This window comes from Bombus pyrosoma, linkage group LG2 (genome assembly GCF_014825855.1).
Source record: "Bombus pyrosoma isolate SC7728 linkage group LG2, ASM1482585v1, whole genome shotgun sequence".
Lineage (NCBI taxonomy): Eukaryota > Metazoa > Arthropoda > Insecta > Hymenoptera > Apidae > Bombus > Bombus pyrosoma.
In genome coordinates this window covers 9,240,740-9,263,249 of record NC_057771.1, presented here as the reverse complement: position 1 = coordinate 9,263,249, position 22,510 = coordinate 9,240,740, and the positions used below count along the sequence as shown (strand labels likewise).

Sequence of the window (22,510 nt, the reverse complement as noted above, 5' to 3'; positions counted from 1 at the left end):
TTATTCTTCAAATATGATGTAACGTACAATAAAATTTTTTGCCGATAGAGAATTTGGATGAAAGATTTAACGTTCAAGTTCCTTCACACCGTCAAATGAAGAAGACATTTAAGAATTCACCAAAGTAATGAGGTCCTTATGAATATAACATCCATAACATCGATGACATGAACGTTAACTTTTATGCTTTACATACAATGTCATACAACGTTTTATACTTTCTTTTACATATTTATATTCTTATTTAGATCTCTACTCAATACTCAGATTGATTCGTTTTTAAATAAAAAAAAAAACGATAATTTGAGTCATACACTAATATTCTCTGTGTAATATTTCGATAATTGAAATCGAACGTAAATAGTAATACAAAAGATGTCGAAGCATCACTAGCGGAAGGAGTCAATTACGTTTAATACCGTAAACAATGAAATGATAATAATTAATAATTACTATCGTTTATTGATACGTGGCCGTAAAACCAACATTATATATACTTTTATACGGTTCAATGTAACGTGTATACATATAGATGTATGTGTGTATATATAGATTTCACATATACATATATCTTTTTTCAATTTCATATAATAATACATTTAACATTAAAATGAACCGTTTATAGAACCGTATCGCCAATTTGTTATAAAAAATGACACGAGTTAAAAGCGTGAAATGTTTCCTTTTTATTAACTTATGTATAAATAACGACCTTATATATATATGACAATAATGAAAAGATACGAACGTATCATGATTTTTATGAAATATAATTAGATAAAGATGGAATACTGTCAGAGACTAATACGATTAAAATCTCAAAGTATAAATTCTTTTTAATTGCGTTACTTTTATTGTGCATATGGGCGATACGTGGTTCACATTGGTCCACTATTGAAATGATCAACGTCCAATTCAGTTGGCATTTATTTTTCTACTTTCCAACATGATGCATAGTTTCTTATATGCTATCCGATCAGCGATAAATTTGAGCTCGTTCATCACAGTTCGGATTTCAAATAGTAAATACACAAATAAACGACAATGTCACATCTATAATGATTGTTTTTACATTGACTTTTCTTTCCTTTAAATGCTAGATATTATGCCGTTGGTGCTGATCGAGGGACGAGAGGAAGTCTAATTAAATTTTATCAAGAAATCGATCTGTCTTCATAATTTTATGGAATCGAGTGGTCGATCAACAATGCAACAACTCACTTGCATCGTAAGTTTAAGTCAGATTTTTCAATATATTTAAACGATTTCGCAGTAAATGAAACTTTTTTATAAAAATACCGAATATGTTTCTATATTTAGAGATCCGTACTTATGAACTAAATAAAGCTTCAGTATCAGGTTTCTTATCGACTAGTCGACTAGAGTTGAATATCCTTTTGATTTAAAAATATAGCGAAAATTTGTTCTCCTTTTATCACTTAGTCTTAAAATTTACAGATAGAAAATTAAAAATGAAAGGAAATTAGGCATATAAATTATTAAAAACTTTTGTGAAAGGATCACTTTAAGAGAAAGGTGGGCAAATACGTTTAGTTCGATTAAACATAGTTGGCTCTTGCGGCGCAACAAAAGAGATTCAAAGCTCCGCGAAAGTAGGACGATTGTCTGGTAGGCCTGCTAGGCCTTTCGTGGCTTTGATTCCATCGATGCATCCGTCTACCGTTGGGACGGTTACCCCTACTTCCGGCACTCTGTAAAGCTGAGTACTTTTCTGGAAACAAAGTGCAGAAGAAATTTTCTTAGCTTTGAAAATTTCATAAACCAAATACATAGTCGAGTCAATATTTCTTGAACGAACAATTATTTAATGAGGGAAAGGAAGGGATGATTTTATTCGCTAGAAGATCGAGTCAATATACTTCTAATCAAAGAAATTCTTCATAAGATTTTTTTTTAAATTAAAAATGCAAATAGCATTGTGTATAACGAATTTTCTTACGTGATACCTAAAAAACACTTCTCTTTACTTCTTTTAATTTTATACCTTTCTTTAACTTATTGACATACTAATCTTTTCGGATTAAATGTGTAGATATACATATCTGGATAGCATAGGTTTCACTGCAATTTTTATTCAGATGGTTCACAATTGGGGCAATTTTTTCAAGTCCGCGATTCTCACTTATCTGGCGAGCTGAAAACCATAGTGGGGTAAGCCAAGATTTTGAAAATTTGAATTTAGTCATATATTTCAATCCTTACAAGCCCTCTCTGCAACGATACATTTTCACGACTTAAAAATATAATGAGTTATGTATAATAATAAATGTAGGACATTATTTTATAAAAAAAAAAGAAATAGCTGAGAACTGACTTAATATCGCCATGACTAGGCATTTGTAAAGTACATAGAAAAATGAATAATACTCAACCAGCAAACCAGTTGAGTTAAAGAGAATAGCTACAATGTTTCGAATCACTTAGCAGATAGACTATCCGGCTGTATCGATTTTCATAATGTACGGCTCTCGATGCCATTTTTTAATATCCAGTACTTTTCAAAGGAGTTTTCTTCTCTGAAAGAATATCACCTTCAGCGATTATACCTTGGGAACGTATTTTAAAGTGGTGAGAAATGAAAACGCGAAAGGGAGAAAGATTGCCGAATAAATTATAGCGAAATGTGATGTAAGCCTTCTTAAGCGGGACATATCATCGCCATTAGTCCGACAACGACCGGAAGCGGTACCATTTCATACGATGCCAAGCAATACGGAAAAATCGTACGAGCTCGTATCGTACTACGATGAAAAGACGACTTAACTCTACTATTGCTATGGCCGCAATAAATTGCGATGCTTGCTCGCCGAGATCTCTTCGCGTTCGACTTTGCATTATCGTAAAATCACGAGTGGTTTCATCGACTCCGAGAATCTCAGCGATAAAATATGTTTCGTGAAATTTGAGAGTGAAAAATATCACGCGAACCGTGTTTGCTTTGTTATTTCGCGATTTGCAACATAAATTTACTTTATCAAGGGACAGTCTTTGTAACTCATTCTCATTTTTTTCTTTTTCTGTTCCTTTTCTCTTTCATTCGACACGCAACAAAACTTATTTCCAGTTACCGCAGGTGGCCCTTTTTTTTTCTCGGAAAATCGTAGTTGAAAATGAATTCCGCGCGTCCTTGACCCCGAAAATTGCACTCCACGCTTGATGACATGCGACAGACGATACGCATACATATTAATTTTATCAGCAGAAGTAGAGAATCCTGTTCTAGCTACGGGTCACCATAGTGTCGGCTACAAAGGTTTACACGATCTTGTCTATCCAGATTGTTTCGCAAATCGTGGCTCAAATTGCTTTATCGGTTCGCGGTCGAGCATATTTCCCTCTCTACCTTTGATTTTCCCACCCTATTCCCGCGCCTAGCGAATTCTCGTTTCCGTGGAGAACGGAGGGAACGCAGGAACGAACTTCCACGTTTCCATCTATCCTTGACCCGAAAGCTCTGTTTAATGTTGAATAATACTCTCGCGTTCTCCGTAGCTTTTATGTATTTCTGTGTTTTGTATTTCTTGTTTACGTGCTTCCACCGTATTACATTGACCGGGTTCCCGTGGCTTGAACATCTTTTGGAAATTTGTAAAAGCTGCGCATGTGTCTTGTTTCCACGTCGGCAAAGTCTTCCGCCTAAGTATTTCCACTCGGAAATAAACCGTGCGTTCTTTTCTATTCGCGCTCCGCTTCCTCCCATCTCGTTCTTCTCTCGTATCGTTTCGCGCCGTTTCCCCGACGAATTTTCTCGACACGCCGCGTGCACACAACACCACTCGACTTGCCCTTTTACAAAATTTTACCCAGAATCTTCGACCAACCGCGGCTGTTCTCTTATTCTACTTCTGTGACCGCGCGTGATCTTCCTTAAACATGAATTTCCTGTTCGTAACGCGCGTTAAGGGAAGTTTATGTTCTGATTCGACCTTGACCTGGTTCTTGTTCAATGTCAAATCTCTTTCTCTCTCTCTCTCTCTCTCTCTCTCTGTTTCTCTCTAGTCGTATCGTTATTCCCTTGATAAACAGGCAAAGTCGCAAATTGACGCTTAGGGGATCGAAGATCGTGGTACATGGTAATTTTCGTGCTATCTCTCTCGTTCCTATCCTTAGTGAGACACAGCGGCGCATCCGAATTCGCTCATTATATCGGCAGATAATTAAGGTCGTCGTGTACTATCGAGACTGAGAAGTGAATCGGCATTATAGCTTGATAACTCTATACCGAGCTTCAGCCTGTTTAGAGCTAATACGTTTGTTCCGTGGAATCAATGGGAATTGGCAAGAGCGAGGAGGTAAGACGTAGCCAAAGAGACGAACAGAGAGAAAAGGGGGATTGTGTTCTCCTTTGAAATCCAGACCTTGGCCTCTGGAGTAACCCGATTAGAGGCGGTTGAATAGAGAGAGGTCGCGAGAGAGCAGTAGAATAGGAAGAAGGATGGATAGTGAAAGTAAGGTCAACAAAGCAGGAAGAGATATTAGAGTGGCAAATAGGACGACGAAGCGTTCGTAGAACAGCGTAATCGAATTAACGGACGTGGCGCGTTTACGTTTCGAAGTGAATCGAGTGACGCGAACATGCCGTTCGATTCTCTGCCGTTTGAAAAAACAGTTTAACCTGCCCCTTGGAAAATGTCTCTCCGGGCGACAAGGGCTTTTATCTTTCCGAAAAGCGTTCTTACCGCGTGTGCGCTCTTTGTCAACCAATAGCGTTTGTAATATTATCCCCTCGAAGCGTACACTCGAGAAAAATTCGAGCAACCCGTGAAAAACGAGTGGAAATATACGCAGGGAAAGAAACGGGGGCGTTGCGAAATAAAATTCTATAAACGAGAAACAAGGGAGGAAAAGGGGAGAATGGTAAACAGAGAATACGACGGTACCTATATCGCCACCCGACTGGGGCATAAATTCTTGCAGTTCGTTCATCAAGCCTCGAATTTCCTCGGAGTCCTTTTGGATGCTGCACAATTCTTCCTCGTAGAAATCCGGTGTGATCTGCTTACAGAGGACTATCTGCGAGATCACGTTGCCGATGTTGGATGGCCCGGCTCGAGTTTCTGTAACGAGAGCAAAAATAGATCTTTGGTCGTTACCATGGCTGTTTGTGAAAAAAAAAACGCGCGACGTACAAATAGACTGCAATTTAAGGGTGTAAAGAACGCGAATATATAAGAATATATGAAATTATCCAAATTACGGTACTCGTTATAAAATTATTCTACGTACTTCAATGGGTGAGAAGAAAAATAGGTGTAGTTTCACCTACGTTAATAAGAGAAATAAATATCTCCTTGGATTCTGTTTCAGCAGTCACGCTTGTGAAATATGAATTTCTATAATAATCCGTAGTCTGCGTTCATATAAGTACTGGAACAATGGGCAGAAACTTTATATATATACACATCTTAAATGTCTTCGTATATGTACCTATGTATAATATTTATATATAGTTGAAAATATTCTTTTCTCTTTGCGTGTCTGATAATAGAAACGGAGAAAATCTCGAGAATAAAGAGATAATATTTTTAGATAAGTCGTTTATTCTGAATTAAATTATCTTCTTTCGGCGAATACCTTTAGATGATAGATAAAACGTATGTAACGCGTTTATTGCAAGTAAATTTACGAGCTGATAGGATTCTTCATTCGTTGGAATGTTTAACTCGTAGAAAAATATAGGATGCTAAAAAAAGTTACCGTAATATTCCGTCATATCCATCGGCACGATGCGGATGAGGTTCTTACTTTTGCAGAGCTCGCGCAGGAATAATTGCACAACATAAAAGAGCAGCATCAAATTTGGGCAGTCAACAGGGATCCCGATATCCGTTGTTCTGAAAGCAGAACCCATTCGCAGGCTTATTATTTTTTGTCGTCCTAAGTTTCCTCGTTAGGGATTTCGTCATCTGACCACTTTTCCCCTTTCCAATTATTACTTCTTCTTTTTCTCTTTGTTCGTCTGTGACTTATTTCGTAGCCAATAATTCCATGACCTTTCATCCTACGTTCTACCAAGTTAATTACCCGAGAAACACGATTATTAACATTTACAAAGACTCGAAACACGTCAGTCGATAGAATGCGATAAAACGTGGGACGTGGAGTAAAACCTTTACGCTATGATTGTTACATGCGAAACAAAATAAATTTTATATATCAAAAACTTAGTTAAAACACCTTTATTGCTGCAAACGTAGAATGTTTAATATCGTTTCTGTAAATGCGACATGAAACCAAGCGGTTCATTACGTAACGAGATTGTTTCGTGTTGGTTCGCGGCCAGCCACGGAATTTCTTCTTTTCATTGCGAAAAGGCGAGACGAAATGTGAGATCGTAAAATTATAACGAAGTGCACCGACGTGGCGCGTTCAACAATCCTCTGACCGTAAATTTCTTTTTAAATTGTGCAATCGCTACAATGGAGCGCAAGGAGTTAAACAACAACTCGTCGACAACATCTCTCTCCTTGGCAACATGTATTTTAATTGCAAAGTTACAGATAAATTGAACTGCAGTGATTTCAGTCTTTATATCGATTTTCTAAAAGCAAATATGCGATAATAAATCTGGTATTTTTCATTGCTAATGGATAAATCTTGTAGAAGTGTTTTATTGCTTAATAAGTTTTTTATGGCTACGTTTTATATTTTCGAATTATAAGTTTCCGATTTTAATGCAAGCGATGATATTTAACAGTATGATATAGATAGTATATTTAATAGCGTGGTGTTTGGTATAGCAATTTAATTGTATCGTCTGCTAATTTCATAAATTTGAGAAAATTCACGTACGTTTACTAAAAATTAAAGTGTCCAGATATTTATGAACGGTGGTGTAACCAATCTGTCGCACGGTACTTTCATTTTCACTATTTTTATAAATAATCTGTGAAAATTCACGTACATCAAGCTGGAATTCTAAAAGCAAGTAGACCTAAATGTAAATAATATATCGTTTTGCTTCGATGTTTACGAAGTTTCGTTACGAAGCTATCGTTGGAGTAATACCCTTTAAGACTTTAGTCTCGCGTTGATTCTTGAAATTGTAAATGGTTTCTACGTGTTCTCGGCTAACTTTCAACCATAATTTTTCCAGGGCTGTAATTTTAGTATCGCAAAAATCTAATAATCCAGTTTCTTTCTTTTCAATGACCGTTTATATTATGATTTACGTCAGCGGTGCCTCGCATGCGCTTGCTATTTATCGCTTAATTCCCTAGCGGTCTGTAAGTAACGCTTAACAACAAACTTGCTTGATATCAAGAGCTATAACAGCGAGCGCGATTACCCGATGATGAACTCGATCCTCTTATGTTGCTACTCTCGTTTGTCGCTATCTCGTAGGCAATTAGTAGGAATAAATTTTGAAACGAGCGCAGCCATCTGAAAGGGGAATTTACGAATGATACGTGATTTAAGTTGAAACCCGTAATTTATGCGTATACTATGATCTGCTTCGATTAGTGGTATCAAACGGAATTATGCATAAGCGTTTCGATGTAATATCGTTCATTGACGAAAATGTACACGTACCGATCTTCGTTGAAAGGAAGAACAAAAAGGAGAGGGAAAAGAAAAACAAATGAAAAAGAAGGTAAAAAAGGTGAACGTTTCCGTGTTTCGCGTAATCGATACAGAAGTCGCGTGATTTCGTAAGATACGTTGTACGAGATAGGCCTATTACAAGGCACGGAAGTATTGGAAAAGTTGTTTGCATGATAAATTAAACGTTCGGTATGTTGCTAAGTGCTTCATTGTGAATCAATCATGCTTTCAGCCAGGTTTGATATAATTTTTAATTCGTTTTCTTTTTCTCCCTTTTCTCAGCGTACGTAACATTCCGATAATTGTATTGCGTTTAATTTTCGCGAAATAATTATTTAAATAACACTTGATCGCGATTAGTGTGCGTTTGACGTTTAAAATGTAGCAGAGTTTACGCAGCAATGTGTTACGCGAATGGAAATGGGGAAAACGGAGGGCGAATATTGTGTACACGATGTGTCGCGCCATAATTAAGCAATTATGTAACGAGAAACGTATAATAAACGAATATGTAATATCCGATAATCTAACTGGAGGTAAGGAGTTGTTAAAGCCAGGTGAAAATTGATTACGAATACAATTTAACGGGAATAACAGTTTTCATTAAAACCAACAAGATTGTCGAGCAATGCATCGAGCTTTTATCGGAGAAATTACGAGATAGATGACTTTTCGGACGTTTGTAATTTTGCAAAATTTATTCGACGAGTCGGAGATTCCGGCCGTTTCATTCGTCTTGTTGTAAATCGGATAAGAGGAGAATTAATGAGAATGCAGAAGAGGAAGAAATTTGTGAAACATTTAACTTTTCATTAAAACAGGCAAACTCGCGGAAGAGAATTGTTCAAAGGTGATGTCTGAGAATGTTTGGAGATTGGACGTTGGTCATCGTTCTTTATATCTCCTTTTCTCTCTCCTCTTCGTAGGAAAACCAATCCCATGGAATCGATAACATTCTTTGCAACACAGTTCAAAGTAATAGGAACTTTCGTGACGCTATTACTTCACCCTTTTCCTTATTTGATTGTACAACGCGATATTTCCTTGTGATGCGCGGTTTGATTACAACAACGAAAGGAATTTTGATATAAAAATACCAAATGGATAGCTTTTACTAGTATAGAGTCGACGACCCTCGGTTATACTTGTTTCAGGAATTCCGATTGTCACACTAGGTCACCCAGACCCTATTCAATTTTCAACTAGCTGCTGTCCAAAAAATAGCAGTGATATTGAATCGAAAAAATTTGGGGATATAGTTTGGACATCCTAGAATATGCTTTGACAGAAAGAGATTAATAAACGAAGTGACATCATTCTTAAAAAAAAAATCTTTTTAGCTGCAAGCTTTCTAATACACGTTTCAAAAAATATATTTATTTGACATATCGAGAATGCATAATTATTGGATATATCGAGCAATTCTTGAACAAGAAAGAAATTATTTGAAAAAATTAGTTTATTCATACACACACTGGTACGAAAACTTTTTACTTCAGTTATATATGTAGATTTAGGTGTAAAAAAAATATAATAATAATTGACGAATGTACGTGAGATTTGCAGAGAAATAAAATATGTTCCACTGTAATAAAAAATACGCTTGAGTCAGCACCACGCTAAGACGTAACTAACTTCAGAGAGTTGCCACAAACTTACGGGATTCTTAGCAGCTGAAAATACTTCAAATTGATAGCAGGTTGTAGACATAGTGCCATTACAAGCGACGTCTTGTAGATATTTCTTTACAAAGTGTAACTGTGGGTCACCAGGATCCATAATGATAACCGAGGGTTAAGAATGATTCGGAAACGCGATAAGATTATCAGGGTAATGACGAAAATGCGAGGGACTGATTTGACTTTAAAAAGCCATTTAGCGTCGTGCTTAAGAGATGTAATTTGACGAATAAAACATAACGATAAGTATGATAAATTCTCTGGCGGATCTTTTGGATCTCCTTGAAATGATGCATTTCCGAGTCTCACCGAGGAAAATCTTAGGTCATATTGCATCATTGCATTAGAAGCAGAGAGTAGCAACGTAGCAAACCACAAACGTGGTAGCAACTGTACATACATATACGTATTGACTATCGTGGCTGGTTCGCTTCTGTTATAGCAATCTATTTATCCCGTTAATTGGAATCTCATTAACCGGAAGCAATTCGAGTTCGCTCCGCGCGATGTCTTCGTTTAACGCTCGTTTCGGAGTAATTGACATAAACTAGTTAATCAATCGTTCTCGGTTTCCCCCTTTCTTTTTATTTCTCTTGACTTATCTTCCAATTTCTGACCTCCCTTCTCTGCCCGCTAATTAGCAAGTTTAACGGCTTGTTGACACGGTAATTCTTCCGTGAGAATTTCGTACGATTCGAAATATCGTGTCAAGGACGTAAATCGTTTTACTTTTTCCTTTAAATATTTCTTTTATTATTATCCTTTCTGGGAATAAAGCGAGAGCGAAAATGTTTACCATACCTTCGTACTTGTGGCAGTATGAGCTGGGACGTGTTTTTACACGCTTCTACGCAATGTCGTCGTAATCTCCGAATTTTCTCTCGAAGTTCCGGACAGTCTCGTGGTTGGCCGATGTTTATCAGCAGATCGCGGAATTGTGCCACTTGGTTGTTGATCTCTTGAATTTGCTGCGACATAAAACCGAAACTCGCAATTAACTCCGTTTCCCTGGCATTCGTCGCGATATTCGCAAAGTATCGGTACCTAAGTTTCTCAGAATCGTAAACCGAGCATTATGTTACACGACCGATGATTATTCCACGATACATCAAGTAACACGGTGTTACTGTCCGTTCGAACGATCGCTCTCTCATTACGGTCTACGCAAAACGAAAATACGTGCAACTTCGCGACGTGAAAGAAACGTATTATCGTCGGCTTTAATCCAAATAATATAGCAGACTCGGTGTTCTAATAGTAAAATAAATAGCAATAAATTACCAAAAGAACAGCCTTCTCCGTTTTCTCGTTCTTGTCATCTTGAATTTGCGTTTGAACTTGAGACTGGCTTGCGGTATGAGTGCGACTCTGAATGTTGCTGACCGACGGTATTGGCGAATCCGTCATTATTTCGCTCTAATGAGTACCGTTTGATTGCTAATTGCCACAAGGCAATTAACAATATAGCCGAACGATATCTGCGAATGCTGCAAGTTGTTTTCTACGTAAACACTAAGGGAACACCGTAAATACCGTGCGAATTCACACTCCTAACCACCGATGTTAGTATACCTTGTTCGTTACTAATTCACGGCTATGATTAAACGCGTATTACCAGCGACAATGAATTATCAATTTCGCCCCTATGAATATTAATGAACATTAACATTCAACGTTTACGCACGTTTTATGATATAAATATTTTATAATATCCGTTTGGGTAACAAGGATCAGCTTTACATCGATACGAGATTCCATCGATTTTTCCTTTGACTTTGAAGGAATGATTTAATCCGACGTTGGTTTGGAACAAAGAGTATTGGAGAACGATCAAACACGCGAACAACATTTTATACTGAACGCCACGACGAACGAGATTTTCTTCTTTCATCAGGGTTTTCATAGGAGATGGATCGAAGATATTCTTATCGTTAAATTAGGAATATCGAGCGAACGATATTCACACGATCTGTATTAGTCGAAATACAACCGCACGAACCGCTGACTGCGAGCTGCGAACACAATGTCTCTTCATATTCGGGGTAATTGCGGTTGGCTTTTGTCTTGTTTGCAGGAAAATTATCGAAAATACTGCTTCTGGTTGGCCACATTCCACCGTAACACGAATTATGATGAATGATACGGATGAAGCCGTTGGCAATAGATTAAAACGATTCACGACGCAACCAAACGGTCGACGATTGATACAGAGTTCCGAGTCATTTGTGTTTGCGACGGCAGATTGTACAGGAATGTGACATAATACGTCAATTAATCGAACGAAGCTTATTCTCAGATTATGAACCTGATAGATGTGATCGTGCTTCTGTATTTTCGCGAATTCGTATGGATATCGCGATTGTATCGTGTTCGATTTTTGGCCTTTGTTTCCCCTCAATGATAGCTTTATCTTTTCTCCGCGAAAATTCACGTGAAACGAAACGTATGAGACACGTATTTGTCGGTCGAAACGATCGCGTTGCACGCGTTTTTTTTCGTCGAAACGATCCACATATTTCTCGACATCGTTTACCGAGATTCGTGGAACGATATGCGCGCCGTGCCAGCACACGCGACAAACTGAAACGTGGGTTTTGCTCTCGAGCTCTTTCACTGCCGCGATTCCCTCTTTAAGAGCGCATGTCTGACTTGGCTTGTCAGTCTACTACTGTAGTATACCTATTACATATCTTTTATCTTTTTCTGTCCGTCTGTTTGTCTGTCTCTCGTTACATTCATCCACGTACACACGTACGTATGTATGTGTGTCGTATGGAATTTTTAGTTATTTAACGTAAAATATTTTTACTACGCGTAGAAGGTCCCTCCGCCGTGACTTACGGAAAATTTTAACTTCACGTGATTAACATGTTTCGCTATTTGCCCTTTGTATTAAACGGCAGTTTGATAATGATCAGTTTTCTCTGTTCTTACGTAACTTGCCTCGCCTTTGCTCTTATATGGCTGTGCATGTATAGTAGGAGTGAAAAATAAATACAATGCAGCAGGAAACGATAACGTGATGCAAAAAAATTACGCCGTACCATATTGTACGGTAAGAAAGGAGCAGAGAGGCGGCCTTTATGCGGAAAGATTAGGTCTTCGGTCAAAGAAAAAGTTAATACAACATCCGCTGTACCCGAACAAAATCATAAAACGTGAGTGGAAGACAGTAATAATGCTTCAGTCCCTTTCATCTCTCTCTCTCTCTCTTTCTTTGTGCAAATGCGTATTCTTTGGAAATATCATTAAAATGTGTATGGATTTACGGTTCTCGAAAATATCCAATTTTTGCTTTATTATTCGCTAACACTTGTAGCAACGATGAATTTCCGCTGCTCTAAGCGAATTTTTAATTAAAACGCGCTACGAATTGTTCATTCAAGATCCTGTTTTATATAGGAAGTAATTACCTAGAGAATTCGTATTATTAGCGAAAGGAGTCTCGCGTGCCATAGTAAATACAGTACAGGGAACGTCGAGATAAAAGCAGACATTTGCGCGCTAGCAAACATTGCGCTAAACACTGCAATACTGTTACAAACACCATTTATGCTAATAGCGTTGACATTAAATCAGATAGAAAAGTCTTTGCGAAAATGTATTAAATTACGTTCTGTCTACTTCTTCGTTTGAGCAATTTGGATTGACAATCATGTATATCCGATATATCACGTATACGATAATTATCACGATGATATAGAAACAGTAAATTAACATAATTTTCGATTTCGAAATGACTCGTACGTTGTTATCCATTTCGTATGACATTCAATTTCTTCAATATCTGTTAGAGCAAACGATGAGAATATCGAAGGTGGCAGGTAGATTATATCGAACGGAATATATCATATATAGAATGATTTCGAATGAAAATGATATACCTTATACAGACTATTGGTAATCGAAAATCAGACCCTTTACTTTTTAGATCACTTCATTTCGTTATTATTGAAAAAGCTAATTGGAAAATTGATTGAAACAGCTTGCACTGATCTGCAGAAACAATTAGTATAATTTACAGTAATATTATAAATAATTTATGTAATTATAGTTATAATATTATTTATGATTATTTTTTAATTATTATTTGTAATTATAATATTATTATAATTACAATTAATTTAAAGTATATTCTTTATTGAATCACTTTTCCTGTACAATCTGTGCTTAAACTGAAAGCAATCTGCATGTCGAGAGTTGGTCTCATTCCAATTGTTAGGAAATTACCAAAATTTAGACGTCTAGATAACAACAACTTTTTAATTTATTTCCTGTCGATAAAATATACCGTGGAAATTTGTAAATTCGTTTAATTTAAACAGAAAATAAAATAAAGGAAGTTCGATGTAAATGTACGAAATTGTTGTTAATCGTATCGCAAATACAACCAGCATCCAGAGTTTCGTTGATAAAATGTTACGCTCCAGAGACCAGTGCATAAGCTTTGCCACAGGTTGGTTGTCTGACTCGTTTCGCATTATACTACTGTACGCCAAGCTCGTTTAGTTAGTACACTTATAACTTGTTACCCTGCACAAATATCAAAATCATTTTAAAGCCGAGATTGGAACATCAAGTTCTAGTATAATCTAGACTCTCCAATGTTCCTGTTCTGAATTTAAAAATTTGTACTATAAGTTGGAAATACTTTATCCTATTAAATTTTCGTTTCATTCAGAGTACGAATAATAGGTTCTTACGAGACGTCACGCAACGGTCAGTGAATCTATTGATAACTCGACAATAGAATCTTCACTAAATTGTCACATGAAAAACAAAATAGGACAAGGACGCTTTCAGCTCTTTCTTAAGGATCGTTTCTCTACGGCTGACTTGTTCGGCACTATGCTACTACAGCCTTTACACTCGTTAAAGATGCACAGATTGTACGAAAGAGAAGTGACGATACGATAAAAATATAGCAATATAAATATAGTGAACGACACAACGAGGTAAAAACTATATGTCATGATCAAGCTTCGAGAACGTAGAACGACTCTAATACATCGATCGGTTCCATAATTTTTATCAGCTTCTTAATGATCTACCATGGATCCTCAAATTCTACAGCTCTCTTCCTTCCTTCTTTTTTTTCTTTTTATCTCTAAGCGAACGAAATAAAGTCAAGTATCATATACAATTACAAAAGTAAATGGACGATGATGGGCATGAAACAAAGTTTGTGCGATTCGTATGTAATGTTAACACTATTTATATGTTTTACGAAGTCTATGTACGTGCGCTCTAGAGGACCACGTAACGAATTAAGACGTAGATGCGATAGATAACATAGATCAGGTATAGCACTAAGAGGTAAATGCTATACATGGTAACTAAGAATATTCACTTGCGATCGTGTCCTTTTAAAAAAAAACGAACACCCTCTGCTCTTCCGATCCAAGACGCTGATCGAAAGCAACTAAACGGTTGCTCTTCGGAGTAACAGGCATACCTGCGTACGGAATGGAGGGGGCGAAACTGTGTCGTTAGCAACAGGCGCGATGAACTGACAGGCCAATTTCGCGTTAGAGCAGCATCACCGGGTGCATGCGCGATTAAAAGCACATATCAAATCATATAGCTCCGTGCTATACTGATAAAGTGAAGGATTCTCTTATCGATCGACCCGATCGCCGTACAACTACCACGGGATCATCGACACGAAATTTAAGGACTTTGTGTTACCTGAACACAATGTAGCGCGTATTAACGCGCATTTGCGAGACGTCCCTTTTTACATTCTGTAGCATCGAGTGATCGACTTAATGGCTACTGAAATATCCTACGTGGATGCTTAAAAAGAGAGATCCTTGGTATAAAGGAAATTTCTAACGTAATTTTTTATTCTAAATCTAAAAAATTTCTTTAATCGAATTATGATTTTACTCTTTGATATTTATAATTTGTATTGAATCGACCTAATCAATTAGAAATACATTTCTAAAGTGGGGGAAATTTCTAATATAATTTTTAATTCATTTAAGTGTTTAATTGAGAACACTGGCCAGTCAAATTTCGTTTCTTTTTTTCTAGTATATTATCCAAGTAGTAATTGATATCGATTAAATATCTGTTAAGATAGAGTTCCTCAATCGCGTACATGGTTGCGTAAATGTTAACTTCGGACAAACTGTATGAAGGATTGGTCGGTCGGCACAGCATTAAATATAGGCTCCAGTTAAATGTACTACAATCGCATCGTACTACGTAAATACAACAGGAAGATTGATTTTACCGCGATGCAGCTAACTAACCAGTAAATTTAGCATAATGTCTACGAATCGAGCAAGTAAATATTTTTCTGGCGATTTCCATGATATCAAGCGATAGAGGTGTATCGATCGCGTTTGTCGATAAAGTTATTACGCGAACGAGCTTGATACCCGTTTAACGCGGCGGATCATTCCGAAAACGTTTAATTAATTTATCAAAGTGGAACAATTAACTTTAAAATGGAATGAAACACGTTCAACTTCTAATCGAGATGTTAATTAATATTTTTTCATCGCTCGTCGTTAGACGATTCACTATCTGGTTTGCTTATCAACTCCCTGTCTTTTTCCTTTTTTCTCTCCCCTTTCGAAACGATATTTGTACCATTTTTCCTGCGTTTATTCACACGATGGTAAACCACGACGCTTTCTACGGCTGTCAGGACAGCTCCGATAACGAGCGAAATCTGCAACGCGGTTCTAGAATTTATGAGAGCCCTTGACATCAATCATCGCTAAGTTTCGCGGGCGAAAGTACGCGCGGCAAGAATTTTCTTCCTTATTTCCGTCGCTTCGTTCTGTCGGCGTCAAACGAGGCTTCTCTTTTTACCTTGCTAGGAAAGAGGGTTATCTCTCTTAACGAGTTAAAGAGGTTTTCTCTCTTATCTGAAATATCGAGATTTTCCTAGCTCTGGGATAAGATAAGGAACAGGACGTTAGTCGTTCGCAATAAAACGGAGGTTGGACTTTATCGCATTACACGTACACATGCATGTAAGTCGGTCTATATGTACGTATTATACTCGTACACGAAATTAGAGCGAATCACGTTGTACATTACGTTCGCACACCCCGAAAAAAGCAAAGTGCATGACCCATTCTTTCTTCGTTATTAAAATGTTTCCATTTACTTACTCTATGCCAGTGATTTTTAATCTCCGAGAGTATGAAAACATAAATTCTACCAGGCCGCGGGTGAGATTCATTTCTAAAATAGGTCCGGTCGAAGGAGCGTTGGTCTTCCCTTTTCCTTGGTTAAACTACTTGATCTCAGAAGTAATTTCATTTACATGGAGAGAAGTAATAAAAAGTAACGAAATCTTTCGTGTCTTTTTCTAAATACTGATTACCCGACAGAGCGGATTTTCACGTGGAATTTATGAGAATTTTAAAGCTGCAAAAATATAGAGGACGCTGTATATTTGCAAGGATAACATACACATAAAATATCCAATATAGAGAATGTTCGTTATGATATTTATTACGCGAAATAAATCTCTGTTTAGATTCTATATTTCTTAGTTACGCGTATAAAAATATGAATTTGCATAAACATGCATAATCTGCTAATTACGTTTCTTCCTGATTAATGCGCATTAATCATACATCCAACATAAATATAAAAACTGCTAGATTTCATATTCTATAAACGTGATGAGGTTTTATTGCTCCATCAATACGAGATGGCTTTCCATTTCACGGTCATAACAGAGATGAAGGCTTAGAGACAAACGCTGCCGTTCTACGACCCTCAGGAAAACGGATATCTGCAGCAAATTTCGTGTCGTAAACGTCGGGCGCAGAATAGAGACTCTCAACCTGTAGAGTGCTAGTTGCGGCACGGTATATGCCCCCTTCAAATATTAATCTGGCCTGGTGGGCGGGCCGTACATTCTTCATGGCATTTCAATCTTTTGCCTTTCAATAACGAGATACATGCACCGATTCGAGATTAAATTATAAGCTTCGCACGTATATGGTCATAGTGGAAAGAACGGAAGAGAACGCTCGGGGAGGAAGGAAACGAACGGAGTTACGAGGGCACGAATGATTGTCGTTTATTGCTCAAAGTCGAGGAAAAGAGCTGCTTAGGTAAGACCAATTCTTGGATATGGACATTAACCCTTAAAATTCGAATTGCTCTGCTCTGGATGTGAACACGTTTCTGGCAGACATGTCGTGCATTAAAAACGTTTATATTATTAGTGGAATATTCAATATGCTGCTAATTTCATCGAACTAAATTTAAATTTTAATCAGTGCGCTGTTTTGGCAGAGGCGCACGTCTAATGTGTATTATAGCGCTTCTTTCGTGTATTTTTTAATATATGAAATTCTATATTTTCATTCTATTTTTAATTTCTCTACGATTCAAGGTACATTGGATTTTTAATAAATTAACTACGATTAACGATATAAAAATGGAACGAGCAGTTTAATCGAGCAAGCTTTATCAGTAAGTTGGTTAGAAGCGTTTCTGACGCGAATTTGTCAGTGAAATTCAGGCTTTGGTATCGTATGAAGGCTCGCTATGACCCTGCGTAGCATATACATATAACAGGAATAAACAGGACAGTAATAATTCATTCTGAGTCTATTAATATCAGTCCTAATTTTCGGTGCTGGCGTTGTTTCGTTGACGCATGATACATTGACGCCAGATGTCAATTTACATTTACATAGACCGATGCGTCTTGAGGTTGTGAGCATTTATGACGCCTGACAAACAGAAACCGATAAAAGCTGCGATCGTTGATGTCTATCGATTCACTTGCTCGTCAGAAAGCGACAGAAAGTGAGAAAGAAACGCGATATCTCCGATAAAATGAAGATTCTCGCACGAGAAATTTGTCCCGATAACGAGGAAATCCCCTTTAACTGGCATCAAATTTTCACCGAGATATCCCGGTTTTCGTTCTTCCTCGATCTAGTCGCTCAGTCGTTCAGCTCACACACGCTGAGCGAAACGTGACAACTGCGTTGTATTCCGTGATTTGCATGCCGCTTTGCATGTATATATGCATTCGTTTTGCATCCATTAAAAATCAGAAGGTGGTCAACGATAATAGAGAATTCCAGACTACATGATGGAAATGTAAATCAAAGAACGTCTCGACCGAGTGTTTCGAGAACACGAGCTCGTTTACCACTTTAACTTATTATAATTTTAATCATACCTTCCCCTTCCCCCAAAGGAAGTAACGACAGTTTAAAATAGCGTAGATCCAACGTAGGCTAGTATGCTCGCATTTAAATTCAGAAGTAGAAATCGAAGTGCGTGTTTCAGAAACGCGAATGTACGAAATGAGATATTCCGTGAATTCCTAGGAATTGATAACAAGCGAAACACGCGTTTATTTTTATCGTTTTGAAATTTCATACTTCGTGAGTCGTAGAAAAACTGTACTTGCGTATTTCAGATGTATCAGTATATTAACAAATCCTCTCACAATGAATTCATTGAGCGATATTAATTCCCTAATTAATTTTTTCAATAGGTTTCCATGAACAGAAGTTATTCGTGATCACGTACAATGAATAAAACTCGTGCATAAAGAACGAATATATTGTCACAATTTTATTGGACCTCTACTGCGAAATATGCATTCGTAAAATTCTTTTTTCAACGCTGGTACCAGCCTTCTATTTGAATATTTTACCATCGATCATACGTATGCAAATGCGGACGAATTTCCCCAGTACCGATATTCAAGTATCTACGAGTACATGGAGGTGGATTGAGCTGGAAATCAAGATCGGACACACAGATGACGTGTTACTTGAAATTTTTAAGCAAATCTCTGTCTATCGCAAAATTCTCTTCAACTCGCGTGTATTTTCACAAAGTAAGTTATCGTATCGTAATCAAAATCTTGAATACCAACAGATGTAAGACTAAATATAATTGAAGAAAAAAGTAGGGGAAAAACGCTGTCGAATGAGGAGTGCGAGTGAACAATGAACGATAGGGAGAACGAGGTTCGTGCCTAAAAACGATAGCGTGAGGAGGTTAATGGTTAAGTTATATATCTCGTGAAAAGAAACACGAGAAAAACTGACTGAAAGTGGGCTATGGAATCAGGACTACGACGCGTAGAGTCAGAAATGTTAACTTAGCTCGTAGGTATATGTAAAATATGATCTAAGGGGTTTTAATGATCTTAAGTGATCTAGCATTGCAGATACTACGTTGCATACTCCTGTATGCCACCTTATTGTACATTACTATACAGGGTGCCTTACACAATTGGACGGATTATATCTCGAAGTCAGTAAGAAGAATAGAAAAGAACTGTCGAGGGAAAAGTTAAATGATACGGTAAGATTTATGTTCGTAGGTGCTCATTTGTTTTTAGTACGCAACGATGCACCGCGAAAGTGCAATTGTACTCTTTTCTTAAATGAAGCTCTATGGTTTTATTAAGCTAGTTAGGTCGAAAAATGCTTGCTTCGGAAGATATTTTAATTTTAATTTCATATATGTATAAAATTGTATTGTTTCTCGTATGCAAAGTTTTACAAAATTAAAATTGAAATATCTTTGGATTTTTTCGACCTACGTATCCTAATACTTTCTCCTAGAAAATTGAAAAATACATCGAACAGTTAACGAAAGCTTCTAGAGTTCCATTAAAAAAACAGTACGATTACAATTTCCCGGTACATCGTTGCATATAAAAAATATGTGAATACCTACGAACATAGATCTTATTATACTATTCAACCTCTACAGTTTTTTTTTCTATCTTTTACCGATATCAAGATGTAACCTGGCCCAATTGTGTAACGCACCCTATATATACGATGTACAGAATATTACTATACTGTATGTGACATCTAAAACAGGCCATCTGAACAATTCGCCTGATCAATCTTGTCTGCTTTCATGGAATACATAATCTGATGTCAATAGGGTCTTTGTAGGCGGAGACGTCGAGGAAATACGAAGGTTAACATCGTTTTCTTGAATAGAATGATACATAGTAATGTATTTTGACTCTTCTACATATAATAAAGTGTTCTTACACTAAAAATATCGAACTACTTAAAATGGTTGGTATTAGATTTGTTGTTCCTGTAATTAACAAGGAATATGCAAATGCGTTTCTAAAATAATATTAATGTATATTAATTTTATATATACGCTTATTTTCGTCATATTATTTTAATTCTACTTAACTGTGTATAATATATTTCGACACATATTAAGATATACAATAACCTGTAATTAAGTCATTTAAGTTCGTTGAAGGTCTACCAAAATTGAAAATGATTTTCTTACTTTAAGAAACCGATTAAACACTCCGGTAACTTAAGTATTTAAATACGTATGTTCCACCAGCATAAATCTTCAAAATTTTCATCTTATGCATCGATGAATTTCATTCGTTAGTTCCCTAGTTTAGTAATCCTTAGTTTCGCGTTATATCCGAAAGATTAAACTTTCCTAGGAAGAGCAGAATGAAATTTGGATTCGGTTGTAAAATTTAGTCTCTGTGGAATAGTGTGCAGTTAACCGAACGAACGAGTTAAAAGAAAGAGCGGAAGTTTAAATTTGTGTGTCAGTGGGTCAATCGAGGGTAAGAGGAAGGATCATGGTCGTTGCACAACGTTTTACTTTTCGAAATGAAAGGAAGTAGGTGGAAGCATGCGAGACAAAGCGCTTGACTTGGTAAAAATAACAGAAAAGCAAGGCTAATAAGGCAAGATGTAGATGAAACGGGTGGAAGGAGAACAATGTAAGGAGTTGAGGATGCGATTATCGACAATGGTAATTAGAAAGCGAATGAAAAATGCTACCGCATTGTCGTCAATAATATCAAGATAAAACAACGAAGATGAACTCTTTGAAATCGAATAATTACGGTTATCTTTGCAATACATTAAGCTGTGCTTATGAACTTTGCGCCATTCGCGATTTTACTTTCCCTTGCCTCCACTTTAAACTTTTCCCTCGAGCGCTTAACAAGCCACTCGAAATGTTGTGCGATCTCTGTGTTCTTCTTTATTCAACATTTTTTTCCTTGTATCTTCTCCCCTGATCTTTCTTTTATTCTCATTTTAATTTCTTTCGCTGGCGTGGAATATAAAGTACATATAAATCACTCGAAGAATCGCGCGACTTGTGTGTTTTGTCTCATCCAACATCTCTTCCCTTGTGTTTCCTTTTCTGATTCTTGTTTTATTCTCCTTTTAATTTCTTTCGTTTGCTATGGAATCCAAGATGTAAATATCATACTAGTGATTTTCTTATTAAAATAGTAAACGCACAGAAACAAATTGAAGATACCTTCCTGAACTGATTCCTCAGTTTTCAATGAAATAAACGTGATACATGTATATAAGACTTCTATCATCTCGATCAAAACATGTCAAATAAAATAATAATCAAAGAATAGGAAAACGACGAGGAATGTTCTTGAAACGTTCAAATCTGCTGCTATTTCGGATCTAGACCGAGACGACGACTCTCCTGGGAAGAAGTTTTTCATTATTGCAGGCAGAAACGTCTGAGAATGACATTAAATTATTTCGAAGGACCTCAGAGCCGCGACTAACTGTGACCAACGTTTCGTTGCTTGCCGTAGCAATTTTCATCGTCCGAAAGCACGAATATACAGGGTAGGGCCGTAATCGTGGCACAACCGGCGAGGGGGTGATTCTACGTGAAAAAAATAAGAAAAACGATGGTACAACATTTTTTCATTCCAAGCTTCGTTTCCGAGAAAAGCTTCGACTTTAAATATTTGACGAGCATACTTTAAACTACATTTAAGAATAAGTGAAAGACGTAGAAACAAGTTTTTCTCCAAGATGTTTCATTTTTGAGAAAAATATATTTGGAAATGTATCATGCCAGATCAGTTTGTAATTAAACACGTTCAAACTTTATTTTCTTCGATACGAAGCCTTAAACGACAAAATTCTATTTTACAATTTTTATTTATTTTCACGGGTATAATAATCTCCTATTGATTGTTTACTCGTATCTAGTCGATAATTTATAGTATAAGTTATAGTATATTTCAGAAATTTTTAAACTCGATTCTCTCAGAGACGGAGCGTCATACAAAAAAATTGTATTCCATATTTTCGACTTGCATTTTCTCGTAGAGTCACGCTCTGCCCGATTGTGCTACGATTACCGCTCCATCCTGTATAGTTAACTTCTCTCCATCTGATCGTAATTAAATCGACATCTGCGATTGTACATTCGACGGCCGTGTTAAATTGAGAAAAACAAGTAATTAACAATTTAGAAACTCACGC

General features: G+C 36.8%; 1 protein-coding gene across 2 annotated transcripts; it reads right to left on the bottom strand.

The window, feature by feature from the left end:
- Positions 1–14: 14 nt before the first annotated feature.
- Positions 15–11,797, bottom strand: LOC122577765. 2 transcript variants are annotated; one of them, XM_043749313.1, is made up of 5 exons: positions 10,527–11,797; positions 10,047–10,213; positions 5,719–5,855; positions 4,902–5,078; positions 15–1,732 (listed from the first exon to the last, which is right to left on the bottom strand). In XM_043749313.1, the coding sequence occupies exons 1-5, from the start codon at positions 10,650–10,652 to the stop codon at positions 1,560–1,562; spliced, it is 780 nt and encodes a 259-aa protein (XP_043605248.1). In that variant the 5' UTR covers positions 10,653–11,797; the 3' UTR covers positions 15–1,559. The 2 variants fall into 2 exon arrangements, with proteins under 2 accessions (XP_043605248.1, XP_043605249.1); XM_043749314.1 differs by having other exon boundaries at positions 5,767–5,855.
- Positions 11,798–22,510: the final 10,713 nt, after the last annotated feature.

Bases quoted from the DNA above. Each gene is read 5' to 3' on its own strand.
- LOC122577765 (XM_043749313.1), bottom strand. From the start codon at position 10,652: ATGACGGATTCGCCAATACCGTCGGTCAGCAACATTCAGAGTCGCACT. The intron at 5,079-5,718 runs GTAACTTTTTTT...CTCTCGTTACAG, and splicing joins GGATATGACGGAATATTACG to AAACTCGAGCCGGGCCATCC. The intron at 1,733-4,901 runs GTACCGTCGTAT...CTTTGTTTCCAG, and splicing joins CCAGTCGGGTGGCGATATAG to AAAAGTACTCAGCTTTACAG.